This window comes from Micropterus salmoides, unplaced genomic scaffold, assembly GCF_014851395.1.
Source record: "Micropterus salmoides isolate LMB-PRFRI ecotype aquatic unplaced genomic scaffold, ASM1485139v1 Ms_hic_scaffold_12, whole genome shotgun sequence".
Lineage (NCBI taxonomy): Eukaryota > Metazoa > Chordata > Actinopteri > Centrarchiformes > Centrarchidae > Micropterus > Micropterus salmoides.
This window is the reverse complement of record NW_024040263.1, coordinates 2,144,957-2,163,712: the sequence shown is the minus strand read 5'-3', so window position 1 is coordinate 2,163,712 and position 18,756 is coordinate 2,144,957. Positions and strand designations below refer to the sequence as shown.

Genomic DNA, 18,756 nt, shown 5'->3' with positions numbered 1-18,756 from the left:
GCATTCTTTAAGACTGTTTTGGAAGGAGTGTATTTGTGAGCTAGGCCAGTGTGGTTAATTTTACATGAGGGTTTTGTTTTTTTGAACCTGCAGGTGGCAGTTATCGCGAGGCTAGTGACAGAGCTCAGATTGGGAATGTTTTTTTTTTTTTTTTTTACTCCGCCCGGGCCTGGGGTATTATTATTTTTTAATAACACAGGTTAAAATATGGGAGATTTACGGGAAAATACTAATACGGGAGGACGGCGGGAAAGAAGGGTAAAATACAGGACTTTCCCAGCCAAAACGGGATACTTAACAGGTATGACCAAATGAGCAAATGTAAAATTGACTCATGTAAAATTGTCTTGTCTCAGTAATATTAATGTAAAGTTAAAGAAACATTGCTATAGGTGGTGGTCTTGACAAACTTATGTTTCTTTTAGGCATGGGTATGACAAACTGTTACACACGGTAGCTCCGCTTTAATCTTGAGAAGCTGCAGAGCTGCAGTCCCTATTCATTCAACTTGCACTGTAAATTACCAGCTAAATTGAGGCTTTTTGAAGACCCTTTTCTCTCTCCCTCGCCTGTCATTCACCGGTCTTTTGCGTGCATGCGGTGCTGCTGACAACTGCATGCAGGTCGTGGTTCCACGCAGGTCTATTTCAAGTAGGCGGCTATCTAAAAATGATATAATAATCTTTGTGTGGTTCATCAACAGTAATACATTTTATGTGTGTGTGTGTGTGTGTGTGTATATAAATGTATATTAGATAGATACACACACGTGCCACTCCAGCAAATGCGCATTGATGACCCAGGGTTAGGGTTACAATTTTGGAAAGTTTTATTCTTTTTACATGTTTACAACATTAAACGTTGTAATGTATATTGTAATAGGCTGTATATTAACTCACTGGGAGAAAATGGTAGTTCTGTGTAAAGTCAGACATTGAGCACCCACATATAGCCAAAATAGCATGATCCTTGTTTCACTGCAAAGCTTCCACTGTGAGATTGACATTGAATCAGGCACCGCCCATCGAAGCATCAAATCTGCGACCATTGGAAAAGCATGTTTTAATCCCCACGGACATTATTTTTATTTCTAAATGTACCTGCCTCGTTGACTTCTCCCTGCACTCACACATACACCTTCACTAATGGTCTCTCACTGCACACCAGCTTTCCCTGCCTCTCTCTCCCTGTCTGCTTCCCTGAGTTTCTCCATAAGCAGTAGGGTATGTTTAGTCGCAGAAAAGACTTTTCTGGACACTTCCACCTGTGATCCTTTTACACCGCAGTAGATGCACCGCATGAAAGCTTGTTAATTACGTCGCCTATCAATGTCATTGTCCATCCCAGTGATTCATCGTTGACATTGTCCAATGAGTGTGTTCTCTAAATTGAATGGAGTTTAGTAGAAACAATAACTGCATTAGTTTAAAGGCCTGACCAGAATCTCGGTGACAACTCAGGGCTAGTTGGTGAACTTCTTTAACTGGCGAGCTAACTAACGGCTAACATGCTAATCAGTTTGGCTAGTGCTAAGTAGGGATGGGGATTGATATCCGGTTCTAAAATTTCTCAAACATCGAGACTAGTGGGTCCTATAATGTAACGTTATGTCTCGAGCGTCTAATCTGATTTCTCTTGAGACGCGATGGATAAGAAAGCTAATGTTTCTAATGATGGCACTGAAACGGGGTGTTAATGGGGCCCCGTACTGTTTATCATCAGGCTGCAGCCTCTGCTACTCTGTCGGATCCACACAGCAGCCAGCAGAGCGAGATGCCTCGCCATCGTGGTGGAGATGGTGAAGTTTGGCCTACTGTAAGTATGTGCAATAAAACCTTTCAGAGTAAAGACAATACTTTATCAACACACCCTGTTAACATCCCTGTCTGTGTGTCCCAGGCCCAGTGAGGAGATGGTGAAGATGGTCCTGAGTCGTCCCTGTCACCCCGAGGACCAGTTCACCACCAGCATCCTGAGATACTGGTTGTCCAATCACGACAACACGCTGGGAGAACACATCAGGACCCAGCTGATCAAGAACAATCAGAACAAAGAGACAGAGATGAGGACTGTCTCTGGATACCTGTTGAACAGCGGTTGTGTCTCCGTCCTCAGTCTTCGCAGTTCCAGCAGTAAACTGGCTCAGCTCACCCTGGAACAGATCCTGGACAACCTGAGCAACTCCAAGAACAGCTGTCAGTACACACAGGCTTATTGATTGCTTCAGGAGGGATTAATAACTGATAGCTAGTGTCTGTCACTGCCAGTTTTCACTCAGACCCCAATCCTTTGGCTCTGCAGCACGTTTAGTCACTCACACACTGACAGGTGACATCACTGCGGCGGTTTTAAGCAATTTGTTATGATAGCTAATCTCTTGGTAGGTTTTTGTAGCAGGTACCTTAATACAGTAATAAGCCTACTTACTGTACCTTTACTATTTGTCTAATACAAAACATTTAACTCTTGCACTGTAGGTTAGAAAAGGTTATCACCTTCATGTACATATGACGAAAACATCGATGTTTGGTTTTTTATTTCCATTTCATCAGAACTTGACAAATACCATTTGCAGTTTCATCACTATCTCCATAAAAGTAACCAAAAAATATGTTTCTGCGTTATGGGGGGACAGACTGGAATTCTTACTGCTGAATCATTAATAGCCGCAAGCATCTAGGCCAAAGGCTGACTGTGAAAGTATCAGGCATGTTTGTCTTATATGAACAACTGCGGCTGTGTTTGTGATCTGACCTTTCATTTCTCCGTGAGGGAAGAATTTAGAAAGTTGCGTGGCACTGCAGGTAGTGCTGCAGTAGTGCATGGATCATGTGTTATATTCATCCAGCCAGAGGGAACGATCATGATCCGTTCACAGTGCGCTGGTGTTGTGCCAACCCTTACCAGAGAGGGAGTGGGGTGGTGGAGCGTACGGGGCCAGGGACAGATCGCGGAGCGACTGGCCCACTGCGGTCGGTCTGTAATCGTTCCCTCTGGCTAGGTGAAGTCTGACGCTCCGCATGATCCATGATAGAGAAATATAGATTAATATAACGCATGCTTTCAATATTTTAGAGACCCCCCCCCAAAATATCACAAACCATGCTTTTAGGGGAGCTGAGCTCCCCGTAGTTCGCACCCTGAGTGTACTGGTCAAAACGGGACAAGTTTCTATGGGACAACTGAATTAACCCGACAGTGATATGTGATAAACAAAATATGAACATGTGAAATTACTAAAATTAAAATAGCCTAAACCACTATCATAAAATCAAATGTATTATTTTAATAAATTTAATGATTTATTTATAACATTATGTATGTGACTGCTTTGTGTGGCCTCCTGTGAGCAATTCACTGACGCACATGAACCGGTGCACTGCTGATATGCAGCACATAAAATAGAGAAGTAGCTTTACTTTCAGAGCACATGTGCAGAAACCGTATGTTAAGAGTGTATGCTAAAAGAATAGTTCACAGCTGACCATAAGAACGGAACAGTTAATATTTGTACTGCAGGTTTTAGGAGCTGAAAGTGAGAAATGACACTTCACTGGCTTAAGAGAATTTGTGTGTTACTGAAGTGTCCCTTTTGCACAATGACATTGCAGCGGGCATTTTGACCTAGCAGTGGAGCAGGAGTATTATTGACAGATTAGCAGACTCTGGCAACTTCACCTCAGCATTTGTGTATTCAAACATCATGACCCTGAATCAGGTCAGCCTGCACCCTGGTCTCACAAATGACACAACTCTCAGTAACACTCTTTCTCACCATTTCTGCTCTGTTCACAGTCTTAAAGCCAAAGCCTCTAATTTGTCACAAAGCTCTCTTCCTTTGCAGTAAATAGTCAGTCTTTCTGTCACCTGATGGTTAAGCACACTTTAGCTATCCAAAGTCATGTTACACACACAAATTCTGCTAATTAGTAATACTTTATCTGTGAATCTTACCTGTAGATGTTTGATAAATAACAGGCAATGACAATTGAGACTTTGTCTCTACAGAGAGTTCTGAGAAGTGACTTTGCTGTTTTTAAACATTTTGTTCTGTAACATCTAAACCATTAAATGTCACGCTACATTTTGAAAATTTGGACCCCAATAAAGTATGTTAACAAATGGGTAACGGCCCTGCGATGGACTGGCGACCTGTCCAGGGTGTACCCCGCCTATCGCCCGATGTCAGCTGGGATTGGCTCCAGCCTCCCGCGACCCTGTACGCAGGATAAGCGGTTGATGATGGATGGATGGATGGAACAAATGGGTCAGAAATTGAGGGATGCTGTGGCTTTGTTGTAAAATGTTAATGTCGCCATACCACTTAAAGCCTCCAGCTTTAGTTCTTGATGTCTTTCCAGATTAATCATACTCAATTGCCCATTTAAAAATTACTAACTTTGATGTAACTTAAAGGAGCTAACTTTACCTTTGCAGGAAAATGAACATATGTTAAGCATTAGTGATGTTTGAGAAATGCAGTCATTGCGATAAGATCTGGATAGGCCGCTCTTTTGTGGATCATAATCCTCCTGTTCTTATGGTCTTCAGTTTAGACCATAAGAATCAGGGACATCACATTAGTTCAATTAACTTCTCTGTTTGGTAATTGTTCTTGTCTGTTATTTTTGTTGCTCAACATACAATTTCAGAACAAAAGTACCATTCCCAAATCTGAAGAATACAAACAACCACAACAGGTTTAATTCCCACCTGTGGTCCTTCAAAAAGACTTGAAGGTTCTATGATTTTGTCAGCGAGAATCAATGTATCTTTATTTCAGAGCATCCTGTTTTATTATGTATGACTTTCATTACAAGTAGTGACTCATTTGGAGTTCTTTCAAAGTAGACTGTTACGTTCATCCAGTTTTGCCATGTCACTACCACAGTTAATAGCTATGTTGGCATGGCCAATAAATGCATACAATGTTTGCAACACTGACAGGTGTGATCTCTTTCCATGTAATGTTGCCAGAGAGTTCTTAAAAGGAGTTTTGGCAAGAAAGTCAAATCCATTCATGACATTTCTGATGGTGAGAATCACCCCAGGTTTGAGAACCACTAGCTTACAAATCCTTTGACATTTCTCCATCTAATAAACATCTAATGTCCTTTATAATTGAAATGGGTTTGACGGATACGTCTGGATTCACCAGGATCCTTCGCACTCTGCAGTAATTGTAACAACCCTCTGATTAATCCGGTGGGTCTTGCGTCAGTAAACACAGTTCCACCCTGTGATGCATCTCATTCATTATTCACCTCAGACACTCTTTATATATCTCCTCCCTCTCTCTGTCTCCACGTTGTTAAATATTCATACAAAGAGCCACAGAATCACACCAAAGACTGCTAGTTTGCTCAGTCTCAAAACTGAAATGCTCTACCCAGTGTATGAATAGAAGGCTCATTATCCTGCAACAGGCAAAGTGAAGTTAGGGACACATTACCACGAGAGAAAAATGTTAATTGTCATGCACACATCTCCCTAAGACCACATGGGCGATCTGTTTCGCCTGTTACTAGATTTACTGCTGAGAGACCCAGAGATTACCTATTAATCAAACGGCTCAGCCCTTGTGAACTTGTAAAAATTGTCACATGACCAAGTACTTTATTGCATTTATGGATGAATGGATTAGTTGGCTGAATGTTTTGTTCATCACCGAATGTAGTTACAATAACGTTGCACATTAAGAACTGAAAGTTATAGTAATGCATTTTCCTGTAACCTGCTCCATTCTCTGCCTGCTGTCATCATATGGTGAACTACATTACAACTTTTACTATCAAACAATCAGACTTTCTGTATAGCACTTTTCATACAAACTGCAACAGAAAGTACATTAGACGATAAAACAATATTCCACACCAAAGCAATTAATTTCTAATTAAAAACTCAAAATAATGAAAGAAATACCAAGCAATAAAACTGATTAAAATGTAAAAATAGACAGATAAATAAAGTTCTATTAAAAGACAGACTAAAAAGGTAGAGCACTTGAAGCACTGCTATGTTGCTTGTTTGAGTAAAATTTCATAATGCTAATTTAGAAATGTCCAAGGTTGAGTTGATGAATGCACCATACCGCTACTGTAGATTGTGCTCTTTATGTTTACATGGCTTTTGCTGTTAATGTAAAATGTGCATTCACTGATTTTTTTTTAGTCTTTTGATGCAGCTGAACAAGCTGTAAACACAACATTGACATCATGATCTCATAAAGTTGTTAGCGAGAATGTGTTAGCAAACAGTTGCCTATTTACATATCCAGAAGACATGGGGTCAACATTAGTATTCATTCGGAGTCATGTTTCTGTTCACGTGGTAAATATCAGTCTAATCTTCTCTTATAGCTCTTTTTTTCTCTCTCCATCAACTCCTGAGGGAAATGTCTCGCTATTTAGCTGCTCCATCCTCCACAGTGTTTACCAGGTGGTTGCTTACTTTGTCTGTCTGCCTTTTCGTGCTGAGCAGGTAGTGTACAGTGCATTTATCAGAGCTTTTTTGTCTGATGACAACCGCTTGCTGCAGCTACAGACAGGGTTGATGGGAGTGGTAGGAGAGTGAACAAACACGGTATGGTAATGGCTGTAAAACCAAAACAGTGAGCTGGAAGATGCTAAACGTAGAACTGAGGGGAAAATCACTGTATGATAAATTAAAACATCCCACCTAGTAATTTGATTCAAAGTGCATATCAAAAATATTGATTACTGTAGCTATAAGTTGTTATTCTCTTCTTCTAGTCCTATTTGTTGCAAATAAACCACAGTTGCTGCATGACAGAAATCATGTTCTCTGCATTATTGTCTGGGAATTTTGGGACCTAAAGGGCAGATTACACTTTCCATCCATTCATCATCAACCACTTATCCTGCATACAGCTTTGCTGAAGCCAATCCCAGCTTACATCAGGCAAGGCACATAGACAAACAACCACTCACACCTGAGGACAATTTTAGAGACACCAATTAACCTAGCCTGCATGTCTTTGGATGGTGGGAGGAAGCCGGAGCACCCGGAGAGAACAGGCAAACTCCACACAGAAAAGCTGGGGCAACCGGGGTTTGAGGGCGACAGTGCTAACCACTGCACCACTGCGCTGCCCCAGATTACATTTTAAAATCTGGAATTGGTTTAAGATTAGTACACATAATGAATTTCCAAGGGCAGAAGCCATATTTTTTTAGACCCAGTGCCATTAAAACAGAAATCCTTGTACTAGAATGGATAAATTAAAACAATAGTCCCCACCAAAATGCAATTTCTGCCAGAGTGGAGAAAGCTGTTATGCTACAGCTTTTTATTTATAAAACAAATTAGACTACTTTCTTCTTTAGGTCCTACCTGCTGTAGTAGTGGTGGTGGCTGCTAGGACAGCATTTATTAAAGTTTCACAAAGTGTGTTACAGCAACAGACAGTAGAGAATTAGAGTTATATTCATGTGGCAATACCACTGATTAGTGCTTTAACTGTTGATGTTGAACTTCAAACACAGTTTTGTGCCTTCACACTGTTTCTTCATTCGCAGCATCTCTGTGTTGAAAAAGCTCAGTGCCGTATCTTAGCAACCCCCTTACCACCTGCAAGGATGTGTGGATGGTTGGAGACTCCCTGAGTGTGTATGTGTGTGTGTGTGTGTGTGTGTGTGTGTGTGTGTGTGTGTGTGTGAGAGAGAGAGAGAGAGAGAGAGAGAGAGAAAGACACAGGAAGTAAAAGAGAGAAGACATCTGTAGGGGGTTGAGAAAATATTGTCTGACAGCTCACAGAATTCCTGTGACTGAAAAAAGAAACTTTGTGATAGAGGGAAAGTGGGTTTTGGGACAAAAGATTAGAGGCTGAAAATTCACAGTCGCTCAAGGATACAGAGAGTTAGAGAGGAGTAGAGCGGACGGTTAGAGACGGAGGGTGACAGAGTACAGCAAAAGAGAACGAGAGGGATAAATTTTTCATCTGAACATTGCTAGTGGACTTTTTATATTGAGAAATGAGAAACACAATCCAATATTAATATGAGTGTGTATGTGTCTTTCTGCAAGAGTGTGTGTGAGGCAGCTCTTACTTTGACCATCAGTAGCTGTGGCTGTGTGTTTCATTAGTTCATTTCCAGACTGAAATAGAGGGGGACAATAAGTTTGGGGAAAATGGAGGAGGGTGTTGAAATGAATGAGAGTAAAGAGGCAGAGGGGGATAAAAGATGAGTGTAGAGTGTAGATGTGTGGACCAAGCCTGAACCAGCTTGTTTATAATACATCAGTGAGGGACAGAGACAGTGAGAGTGCATTAGACAAAAAGTAAGACACTTAGCAAAAAGCAAAAGGACCAGAGCACTGGCAGGTGAGCTAAAGTAAGAAAAACAAATCAAAACATTGGAGCAAAAGGCATGGAGATGACGGTTATGATGCTGTTTGCATCGTGTCTTCTGATTGATTTTGCTTTGCCGAAGGCTGAAGATATCCTTGAGAAGTTTTTGCTTTAAGCATAATATTTGTCTAACTAAAGAAAGAAAGTGTAACTAATGCAAATGATATCTTGATATCACAAAATATGATGTGCAACTTCTAGATGGTGCTAAAAACCTTGAAAATAATATAACAAGGCACAAATGACTACAATTAAATAAGCCAGAGGGCTACAGAGTTCAAGCAAACACTGATTTTAATTTAATCAGATGGACAGAATAATACAAGCATAGTCAAATGAATTACAATGACAAGAAAAGGTAAGTAGAATGAAAAGCAGTAACTTTTGTTATTATTACAGTTTCAGTGGTGAACCTGGAGTCAAAAACAACAACATAAAAAAGAAAAAAAATAAGTGTAAAAATATCATGAATCCAGATGATTCCCTGAATGGCTTGATGAATATGACAATAATGTGAAGTCCTATAATACTACAAGGTACGTTGTTTGTTCCCCAAATCCTCTAGAACGTCACAGACTGTGCCTTCCAAAACCGTTACGAACCACTGTTGAAAAATAAATCCATTTTATGATGTTATAACACTATGGTTGATGTTTGGTCAAGTTTAGGCACAAAAATAGCTTGATTAGGTTTTGTGAAATGATCAGTGTGCAATATACCACACTATGTGTCTGAGTTAGGGGACCTCCTTCCTATGCAGACTTTGTTTGGCTGTAATAATGATCCCGACTTCCTCCTTTGCCCCCGTCATGATTCCTACAAAAAGAAGTGGAGTTCCTTAGTCAAAAGCTGATCAGAGACACGCAAAGACAGCACACACAGTTGGTTGCTAATCAGCTTACAGCTAACACCTGTACAGGCCAGCGGTCAGCCCAGTTGTTAATCCCTCTCCCTACCTACATACATATATGCAATACTTAGATATATAATATTAACAGTATTCTTTTAAAACCAGTAACATCTTGTCATTTTTACATTGTTTCAACATTTTCCCCCTTTGGTCCGCCCTGTTTTGGTCTGACATCCATTGAGATGTGTCCTAATATTTTTAATTTTAATCCTCTGGATCCACTGAGACATCCCGGCAGGTGAAATAAACCAGACCCTCTATATCTTTTTGTGGTCTCTTTAGCCACATAACTTTGTATTTGTTTTTGATAGTCACTCATTAAGAGAGATTCATCCTTAGTAAACACTGCAAACATTCAAAAACATAATCTCCTTCCTTTAGTCTCCAACAAGCTTCAATCCCACAGTGATTTTCATAATGTTCATTTCGTCTGCTTCATTTGCATGTAGCTCATGTTGCAATCCAAAATATCAATGTTTTATGAGTGCTGATAAATAATAAATGAATATGGCCACCTGCACGAATACAGAAAAAAAGCTTGCACTAAATCTGTTCAATGCACTCAATAGAGATGAGTCATACTGTGATTTTTAAGATGTGATCCCTTTCTGTCAATAGACACAATACAGCTATTCACTTGGGTATGACACATAAGTTTTGTTAAACTCTTTCAAATCTTTCACGTGGATTGCTCTGTGTGAACGCACACCTATACAACATGTAGATACAAGAACATATACAGACTTTAAAGAGCTGTACTTCACAGACACAGTGTATCCTGCGGGACTCTCCAAGAGGTCTGAGGTGCCCAAATCAAAGTCTCAGTGCAAACACACACACAGAATATGAAACATCTGTCTTACCACTGCCTGGTTATGAAGTCTACTTTGTAGAAGCCTCTAACTGACTGCAGATAATTTACTGTTTATGTACATACAGTATATTTACACATGCGTTGTCTAATAACACACAAAATAACTGATTACTTAACAGTTTCTCATGAATTTCTCAGTTTTGTAAGTAAGTGTGAGCAAGGATGTGTGTCTGGGGTAACAGATTCTCCATCTCTACATTGTCGTCAACAGAAAGTTAATATTTCAGCTCAAGAGTAGGAGGGCAAACGGGATTTCCTGCCCTTAGAGGCAGAATTTAAGTCAGAAATTGTTGAATTTAAAGACAGGAGTAATCTTATTTTTCATTGAAGCCATACATTAGCCAGTTTTCCACATCAAAGAAACGCAATTGTGTCGATTAGCTCTTTATGATTCCTTTAAAATAATGTTTAAAAAACTGCCATTCCAATAGATTACCCTAAAATACACACTTTTAGTGTTTCTTTTATCACACACTTGTGTCGTGACTTCAGGGACTCTGTGGAATAAGGTTAAATTCTTGGATCATCAGTGTACAAGTTAAATTGTGGAAATGACTTCCTAAAGTAGAATTTTGAAATGATGAATACACTGACAACAGGACACACAAAACAAATAAACTGGCAGAAAAAAACTGACTTTAAAAGAGAGAGTAAACACATTGATCTGCATCCAGATCACTTTAACCTGGCACCCCTCCCTTCCTGATCCTTGTAGCAGTAGAGAAAAAAAGTAGAGAAAAGTACAAACAACTGGGTAAAGGCTGACTGGATACTGGATAGGGTCCCATCATATCCTACTGGGAAACAACAGCAGCAGGGTGACAGAAAGCATTTTAAAAGGAAGGACGCTGTGTGTAAGTTGTCTTTTGCTTCTCTGCATATGGAAGATGATTTGTACTTCTTGTACTTTGGTGATTTCTGTATGTTCATATGAGAACGGTAGTAGGTAGGACTAGACTGACTAGGTAGGACTAGTGTGGAAGAGCATCCTAAATGCCTTATTTAGTCCATGTTCTTCATTATGTCTGCAGTGGTTTGCTAGATGCTGTTATATTAAAGGGGTCATATTGTGCTTTTTGGTCTTTTCCCTTTCCTTTATTGTGTTATGTCTTTTTGTGCATGTAATAGGTTTGCAAAGTAAAAAAACCACCTCAAAGGGAGTTACCATCTCTTATAGAAAACACGGCTCCTGAAGTGCCTGAAAACAGCTGGATTGTAATTCCAGCCTATATAGCCTATATCTAACCTTTCTGCATCACGATGTAACACTCGTCATAAAGCTTGCCTAGCGGTAAGTCAGGCACGCCTTCAAACACACTGGTGGTAGAAACACAGTGAGCTGCAGCACACACAGGGACAAGACATCCACCTGCTGCCTCCCCTCACCCCCACCCTCCCTACCAAACGTTAGAAACTCTCCAAACAGTCAGTGGACATAAAGTTGTTACTGTGATGGACAAACAGTGTGTAGTAAAAATGTTATGTATAAAAGATCCATTTTGAAACTCTTTCCTCAGTCTAGGTTGCTAAGCTGGTTTGGAAACATGTAGAGCTAAACCAAAGCCATAGTTACCGGCTTATCAGGACCCGTCCCACCCTTCTTCTACTAGTCCTTAAAATTTTGAAAATGAAACCATGTAAACCTGTTCTGGTACAACCACTAAATAAAATTATGAACTTGAAAATGAGCATAATATGACCACTTTAATTAGTTTTTAACACTATACACTAAATGGCTTTTCTCACATTTTCCTAAGGTTTTTTAAGAAATCTTTTCACCACATTTTTCTTTCTCTCTTCTTCCCATCATGTGCTCTCCCCTCCTGCCCTCCTCTCAGTAGGATGATGTGGCGTATGCGCTGTCGCTCCAGGACAATCTGTCTGTCCTTGGCCTTCATCGCCATTTTCCTCCACCTCCTCCTGGTGTTTGTCTCTCTTCCCATTTACCACCAGCCTTGTAACCTCCCACTGCCACCCAGGACACAAATCTTGAGAGACCTGGCAAGTGCAAACTACAACTCTGTGGGGATCAGTGTTCCAGCTGAGCCACAGACTAAAACCACACATAGAGATTCTTCCAATAAAGGTGCCAATGAGGATGCCAAAGGTCATGTGCGAACACTTTCTGACGTGTTCTCATTAGTGAAAGAAGGTAGAAATGCCACTGTGAACATGCCAGACAATGCGGGTCGCCATGGTACCAACCGAGCTGAATCTGTGGAGTCTGGGCTGTCAAAGCTAGAGGCCCTGTTTGACCATCCTCTTTACAATATGCCCAGCCCTTCTATCCCTGAGGAGGACTGGCTTTTGAAAGTGAAATCAAAGGTCAAGGCTAGTGAGAAGAGCTCCCAGATGTGGTCAGTATGATACTGTGAATGTGCAAAAGACTTTGTGTGTGTGTGTGTGTGAGTGTGTGTGTCAAGGGCAACTGGACTTGATTGAAGATACTAGAAGACATTTCTTCCCTCATCCAAGAGACTTCTTCAGTTCTGACTGACTGGTAGGGAAACTCAGCTTTTTAACCTCTGTGGGGTCGTTTGCCAAGATAATCGATACCGCTGGTTCGTTAGTGCTTCTGGCTGTTGTAACGACAGTCGTTATGGTTGTTAGAGCAACACAAAACCAAGTCTGAACGACCATCGTTGGCATCTTCACCTGAAGCCAAAAGTGAACGTTTGTTAATGATAATGCGACAGCCACAGATACCAGATGTTTTTCATTTTTGCATCAGAGAATTTGATTTATTAATATTGATTTTTTTTAACATACATAACACAAAATGGATCTGAAATAAATTACTCACCCTAGCTTTAACCAAACATAATTGTAGTAACTCTGACCTTAACCTAATTCTAACCTGAAGCCTAAAACCATATCTTCTCTTCTATCGTCTCCACAGTGACACAAGTCCCCATCGGTTAGTGTACATTCAGGTTAAAGTGCACTAGGATATCAAAATTTTAAATACACAGACTGTACATATTAGGGTAAACAGTTGCAAAGCTGTAAACTAAACGTATAGACAAATTATTTTTGAATTCTGGTAATGTTACACTTGTTTCTTTGCATATTCCTCTGAAATACAAATGAAAAGTACAACACGATTTTCACCAGATGGGTCAGACTGCAGGGAGCTGAAATGATCTCCTGTTGTCAAGACTGCTGTGTCACAAAGCTGCAGCAAGAAGTTTTTGCAGATATGTACAGTGCTACTGTATGTTGTCAGTTAATGTATGTCTTCAAAAGTCTAAACAAAACTAAACAAGTGGGCTACACAGCCCTTGCAGACTCAACAAGATGTGAGTGACCTCATTAGAAAGCTTTGTATTTGTTGTGGCTTCTTTCCGTTAGTCTGCTCCTGAGCAAGATTCAGTCTCTACAACCGCCTACACTATTTCGTCAATTATTTTCAATTAATTGATTATTGCTCAAAGAAGGTTGTGGGTTGCACCGGCCTTTCTGTGTGGAGTTTGCATGTTCTCCCCGTGTCCGCGTGGGTTCTCTCCGGGTTCTCCAACTTCCTCCCACCATCCATAGACATGCAGGCTAGGTTAATTGGTGTCTCTAAAAGTAGTCCTTAGACTGGCGATTTGTCCAGGGTGTACCCCACCTTTCGCCCAGCTGGTATTTGCTCCAACCCCCCACGACCCTGTACGCAGGATAAGCGGTTGACGATGGATGGATGGATGGATGGATGATTATTGCTCATCCATAAAATGTCAGAAAATGTCCCATCACAATTGTCAAGAACCTAATTTTCAAATGACTTCAAAGAGATTCAGTTTTTAAAAGCAGCTAATTTTAGCATTGAAAAATACAAAACTTAATCAATTACGATAACTGTTGCAGAAAAATTTTGTTGATCAGCTAATTTGTTAATTGACTAAGTATTTGTTTTGTGGAATGTAATTTTCTTAGTGAAGCTGCTGGAAAAATCATCAGTTCCTTGTCTAGCAAAGGCATTTTCAGTGCCAGTCTCTGTAACACAAAGTGAATCTGAGAGAATAACGTCATGCTGACATTCTCTTCTTTGTCCCCCTTTATCCCACCACATCTTTTTCACACCTACTTCTCTTTTCAGGGTGAGTGCTAGCCAGGAAGGCTACGACAACGTCGAGTGGAACATCAACAGTGATAGCCATCCTCCATGGCTGCGCTTCCACCTGAGCATCTCCCGCTGGCAGCTGTACCGTCATCGGGACCCCAACATGGAGCCACTGACCCGGCAGCTCGCCACAGACCGCATTGTCAGTGCAGGTGTGACACAAAACTTCTGAGCTGTGGGTGATATGTCCGTGCGTTGTTTTGTTTTTGTATTTGTTCAACAGTTTTTCTCCACCATAATGACCGGCGCACAACACAGAGCCTGACACTGTTGCAAAACACCGATCAACTCTAACCCTAACCCTAACCCCCACCTGCATGACAGAGAAGGTGTCAGACTAGAAAATGCAAGATGTTTTTCGAGTAGAGGACGTGACTCAGTTCAGAAGGTGACTCGCTGAATCTCTTCAATAAATATGCGTGTGACAGGCTTTTGCAGGACTGCAGACGGCACAAGAACAACACGGTGTCTTGAAAAGAAGTAGATCTATCAGAACCAAAACTAATTTTCTCACAGACATAAACCTGTGGTAATAAAGGTGGGTGGGCTTCAGGGAGGGGGAGGGCAGACAAAGGGGAGGGTTGTGATTGTGTGGCATCTGAGGTTTGCGGTTAGACTTTCAAATGTAGATACACGTTGAAGTTCTCCTGAAGTGAAAGCTACTGTGAAACTTTGAAGGGCCTTTGTGGCTCAGCAGAGGATGGATAGGAATACATGAGCCACTGGCAATGTAGCAAACATCTCAGTGTCAATCAATCATGCATGTTTCTCCAAGTTTTTCACTGTCAGCGTGGTGCCTCATGCTGTGTTTTGTGTGTGTTCTTGTTTAAGGACTGACCTCTGACAGCATTGTTGTGAGGACATTTTGTTTTAGTGGACAATCTGCGTGGGCCTTAATAATGAAATTTGGGCTTGGGTTACAAAATTGGTAAATTGACCTCTTAAAGTAAGTAAAGTCATAAATCAGTTAATGAATGAACTGACAGAGACATCATCACAGCTCATTTGGGCCTCTACTCTAACCCACCCCCAAGAAAGCGGCATAAATATTGGCATGGAGGGGTTTTAGAAATCTTATTTGGGATTGTCTGGTTGAATTTTCACTCAACCTTGACAAATTAAAAAGCACAAGCCCTCACATTTTATCTATGTAAATAAATTTGAGATGCCAAGTTCACTGATACAGTTGCTTTTTGGCAACAGGAGTAGATACAAAACAATGGAATCAACTTCAAAATGTTTAATCACATTTGTGCAACAGCCTACTGTAACAACAACTATAATGAAAAGATCTCAAGGACAATAAACACGTGCACAAAAAAGTGGTACTTGTTAAGGAGTTATTGGTTCCTAAGATATGAAGACATAGAAAGAAACCAAAAAAGGAGAAAAAGAAAAACATGTACAGTTAAACAATATTACATTATATTTAGCTGAGGCTTTTTATCCAAAACGATTTACAATCGCTATATATGTCTGAGGTCGCACGCCTCTGGAACAACCAGGGGTTAAGTGTCTTGCTCAGGGACACAATAGTGGATGTATCACAGTGGGAACTGAACCCGGGTCTCTCACACCAAAGGCATGTGTCTTATTCTCTGCATCATTGCCATCCAACATGATTAAGATATATTGAAATGATGTGATAAAAAAGAGATAATTGGATTTGATATATAGAAACATTAAGGACACATCCCTCTAACGTATTGTAATGCTTCTGATAATACCACGTTGTTCAGTTAAGGCTCGGTAGCACTCATGGGAATGAATGCATGTAATACAATGTCGCGCCAAACATAGCAAAAGCCATGTGTGTATGTATGTGTCAGAGAGATGACACGGTGGTGTGTCTCCACAAACTGACTGAACTGTGTTATATCTTGGTGATGACGCACATATTTTCTGTGTGTGTGTGTGTGTGTGTGTGTGTGTGTGTGTGTGAAATGTGTGCGTTGTTGCTATGGAAACATTCTGTTGTCTTTTTTTTAGTGCAGAAGTCTGGAGGGACGCAACTTAAGCTCGTGATGTCATTTCCTAACTATGGACAAGCCATGTTTAAACCCATGAAGTGAGTCACAGGTGGCAATTCCAACACATTGCTCATGTTACAGATAGTGCATAAAATCCAGGGAAGATTAAATCCTTTCAGCTGTCTTAAAATTAATCCAATAAACCATGAGGGTTTTTTAAGCCTTCAGACAACTGAGAAATATATTGTTTGAGGAAATGCTAAGGAGGATAATGTCTAATGTTTGAAAATCTCAAGTGTTTGTTAATAGATTTTATGGTGACTAGATTATGACTTTGCCTCTCTGGCAGGCAGGCGAGAGATGAAGAGACCAATTATAACCTCTTCTACTTCTCTGACTTTGAGAGACACAATGCAGAAATTGCAGCTTTTCACCTGGACAGGTACCACCTCCATTTATTTTTTTTAAGAAACTACAACATAACAGTGCTTGAGTTTGCACTGTGGGGGACATGATGGATGAAATGGCCACATAATGAATGCATGTTATGTAACCCCAAAATGGATTTTCTTCTCTCCTCCCTTGTTTTCTCTTTCTGTCTTTCCCACATGTCTTTGTCCTCTTCTCCTCCTGCTCTCTCTGCAGAATTTTGGGTTATAGGAGAGTCCCTCCAGTGGTTGGGAGACTGGTGGATGTGGTCAAGCAGATCAAAGACGTCACTACCGACCACAAGCTGGCCCGAACCTTTTTTACCTCCCCTGGTACTGCTCACATAACCCTCCATTATTCATGTACCCTGCTTAAAATACACTTGTGTGTCAACTGATTATGAATGTCATTGAATATTTTAATTCCCTCTGGCCACAACCGCTCACAACCTCTTTTATCCCAATTTGTCTTTGGTCTTCTTTCCTCTCTCTGTGCTCCTCTGGCTCCCCCTAGTGGGTAATGTGTGTTTCTATGGCCAGTGCTCCTACTACTGTTCAACAGAGCACGCTGTGTGTGGCCGCCCCAGAAACCTGGAGGCCTCCTTGGCTGTCATGTTGCCGGATCTCTCCCTGGCGGCTCGCAGGACCTGCAGATCCCCGTGGAGACGCTCCTACAGCCGCAGCAAGCTGGCAATGTAAGTATAGAGGACTTTTGTCATAGAGGAACCATGGTGCTGTTTGACATGAAGTAATTCAATACATCACCTCAGCACACCCCCAAAACCTAAAAAACAAAATGATTGTATATGAGGCCATAATAATAAAAGATGGCTTCTAATTTTTCCAACCTCATTCATCATTAATTGATCTCATATCACATACATTTTTCCGATACAAGCAGTGTCGCTGTACAGAAACAAAACTTAAGAAATTGGCAGCTTTTACTACCATCTGTACTGCATGATTGGTTTGGATTGTGGATTGCTTTATAGCACAATACAAGAGGGGACTGAAGTTTAGCATAAACAAAACTTACTCGGTTAGAGTAAGTGGAAGGCCTTTGTCTCTTGTTTTAAGCTAAACGAAACAGAAAACAAAGGTCTTGTTTATGCAGGAAAGCAATGGAAATACCAAAAATGCTGTCCTAATTTTGATAAAACATCAGCAATGAAAAATAGTGAGAGATAAAGGCTGCCAGTCATATCAACCCCAGGAGCTTTTGTTTAATGTAATATATTGGGTGAATGATTTCTGTCTCTTTCAGGTGGGAGTCAGACGCAAACTACTGTTCAACAGTGAAAAAGACCCCGCCGTACGACAAAGGCACAAGACTAGTGGACTTCATAGATATGGTCATACTGGACTTCTTGATGAGTAGGTTTATAGTGAAGGCCTATACATTGTATTTCAAGAGGTCAGAATCAATTTTCTGACCTCTTGAAATACTCTATATAGGTCATGAAGGAGTTTATACAAGGTCCAAGATAGATTTATTTATAGATTTATCTTTATTTATTTTTAGTTCCCATAATGCTACTCACAAAAGCAAATGTTTATATACAAAACACACTACATAGGTCGATAAATAACAAGTCATAGAAATAAAACCATTTTACATGGTTGAGTGCTAAGGATGGATTTAGGAGTCTTGCAGCCTGGGTCTGGCATAGGTTTGACAAAACTTTACCATGTTTTAGTGGTAACAATTTTTTCACAGCCGACATTTTGACATGCAGGAACACCAGATATGCAATAGATTATTAACATTAATTATGGCTGCAATAAATTTAGGTTTAGAAATTCCAGGCATAGCTGCAGGCCCTGTGCTTTTGGTAAGGTCCTGTCAAAATGTCTGCTCTAAGAAAGGTCTACAAGGTTGAACAGTTATAATTCAGACCTTATTGCATTCAATCTAATGTGTTGTGTTAGATGTGTTCATATAAAAACCATAAACTCACCTAAAGGTTAAAACCATGAAAAATTACACAGTAACAAAACTAAATCTCACCTTGTAGGAATACACAGGCAGCAGAGGCCACATTTTAATATCGGAAAGCTTTGATTTCTTGTTTTCCGTTTCTGTCCTTTACTGTCGTCC

At 40.5% G+C, this 18,756-nt stretch overlaps 1 protein-coding gene and 1 long non-coding RNA gene across 3 annotated transcripts in view; one reads left to right on the top strand and one right to left on the bottom strand.

Annotated features, from left to right (window-relative positions):
- Window positions 1–8,658: 8,658 nt before the first annotated feature.
- LOC119898641 lies at window positions 8,659–14,287 on the bottom strand. Its single transcript, XR_005443610.1, has 3 exons — window positions 14,225–14,287; window positions 9,091–9,187; window positions 8,659–8,975 (listed from the first exon to the last, which is right to left on the bottom strand). It is a non-coding gene; the product is annotated as an uncharacterized LOC119898641 (long non-coding RNA).
- The window catches only part of LOC119898636 (extracellular serine/threonine protein kinase FAM20C-like), a 35,269-nt gene continuing 27,379 nt past the window's right edge, over window positions 10,867–18,756 (top strand). Inside the window, exons 1-8 of one of the 2 annotated variants that reach the window (XM_038712801.1) lie at window positions 10,867–11,009; window positions 11,997–12,512; window positions 14,237–14,412; window positions 16,250–16,328; window positions 16,580–16,672; window positions 16,876–16,991; window positions 17,173–17,353; window positions 17,923–18,032. In XM_038712801.1, the coding sequence (XP_038568729.1) occupies window positions 11,998–12,512; window positions 14,237–14,412; window positions 16,250–16,328; window positions 16,580–16,672; window positions 16,876–16,991; window positions 17,173–17,353; window positions 17,923–18,032 (1,270 nt within the window). In that variant the 5' untranslated portion in view covers window positions 10,867–11,009; window position 11,997. Of the gene's footprint in view, window positions 11,010–11,993; window positions 12,513–14,236; window positions 14,413–16,249; window positions 16,329–16,579; window positions 16,673–16,875; window positions 16,992–17,172; window positions 17,354–17,922; window positions 18,033–18,756 lie in introns of both variants that reach the window. The other variant, XM_038712800.1, reaches the window with a different exon arrangement.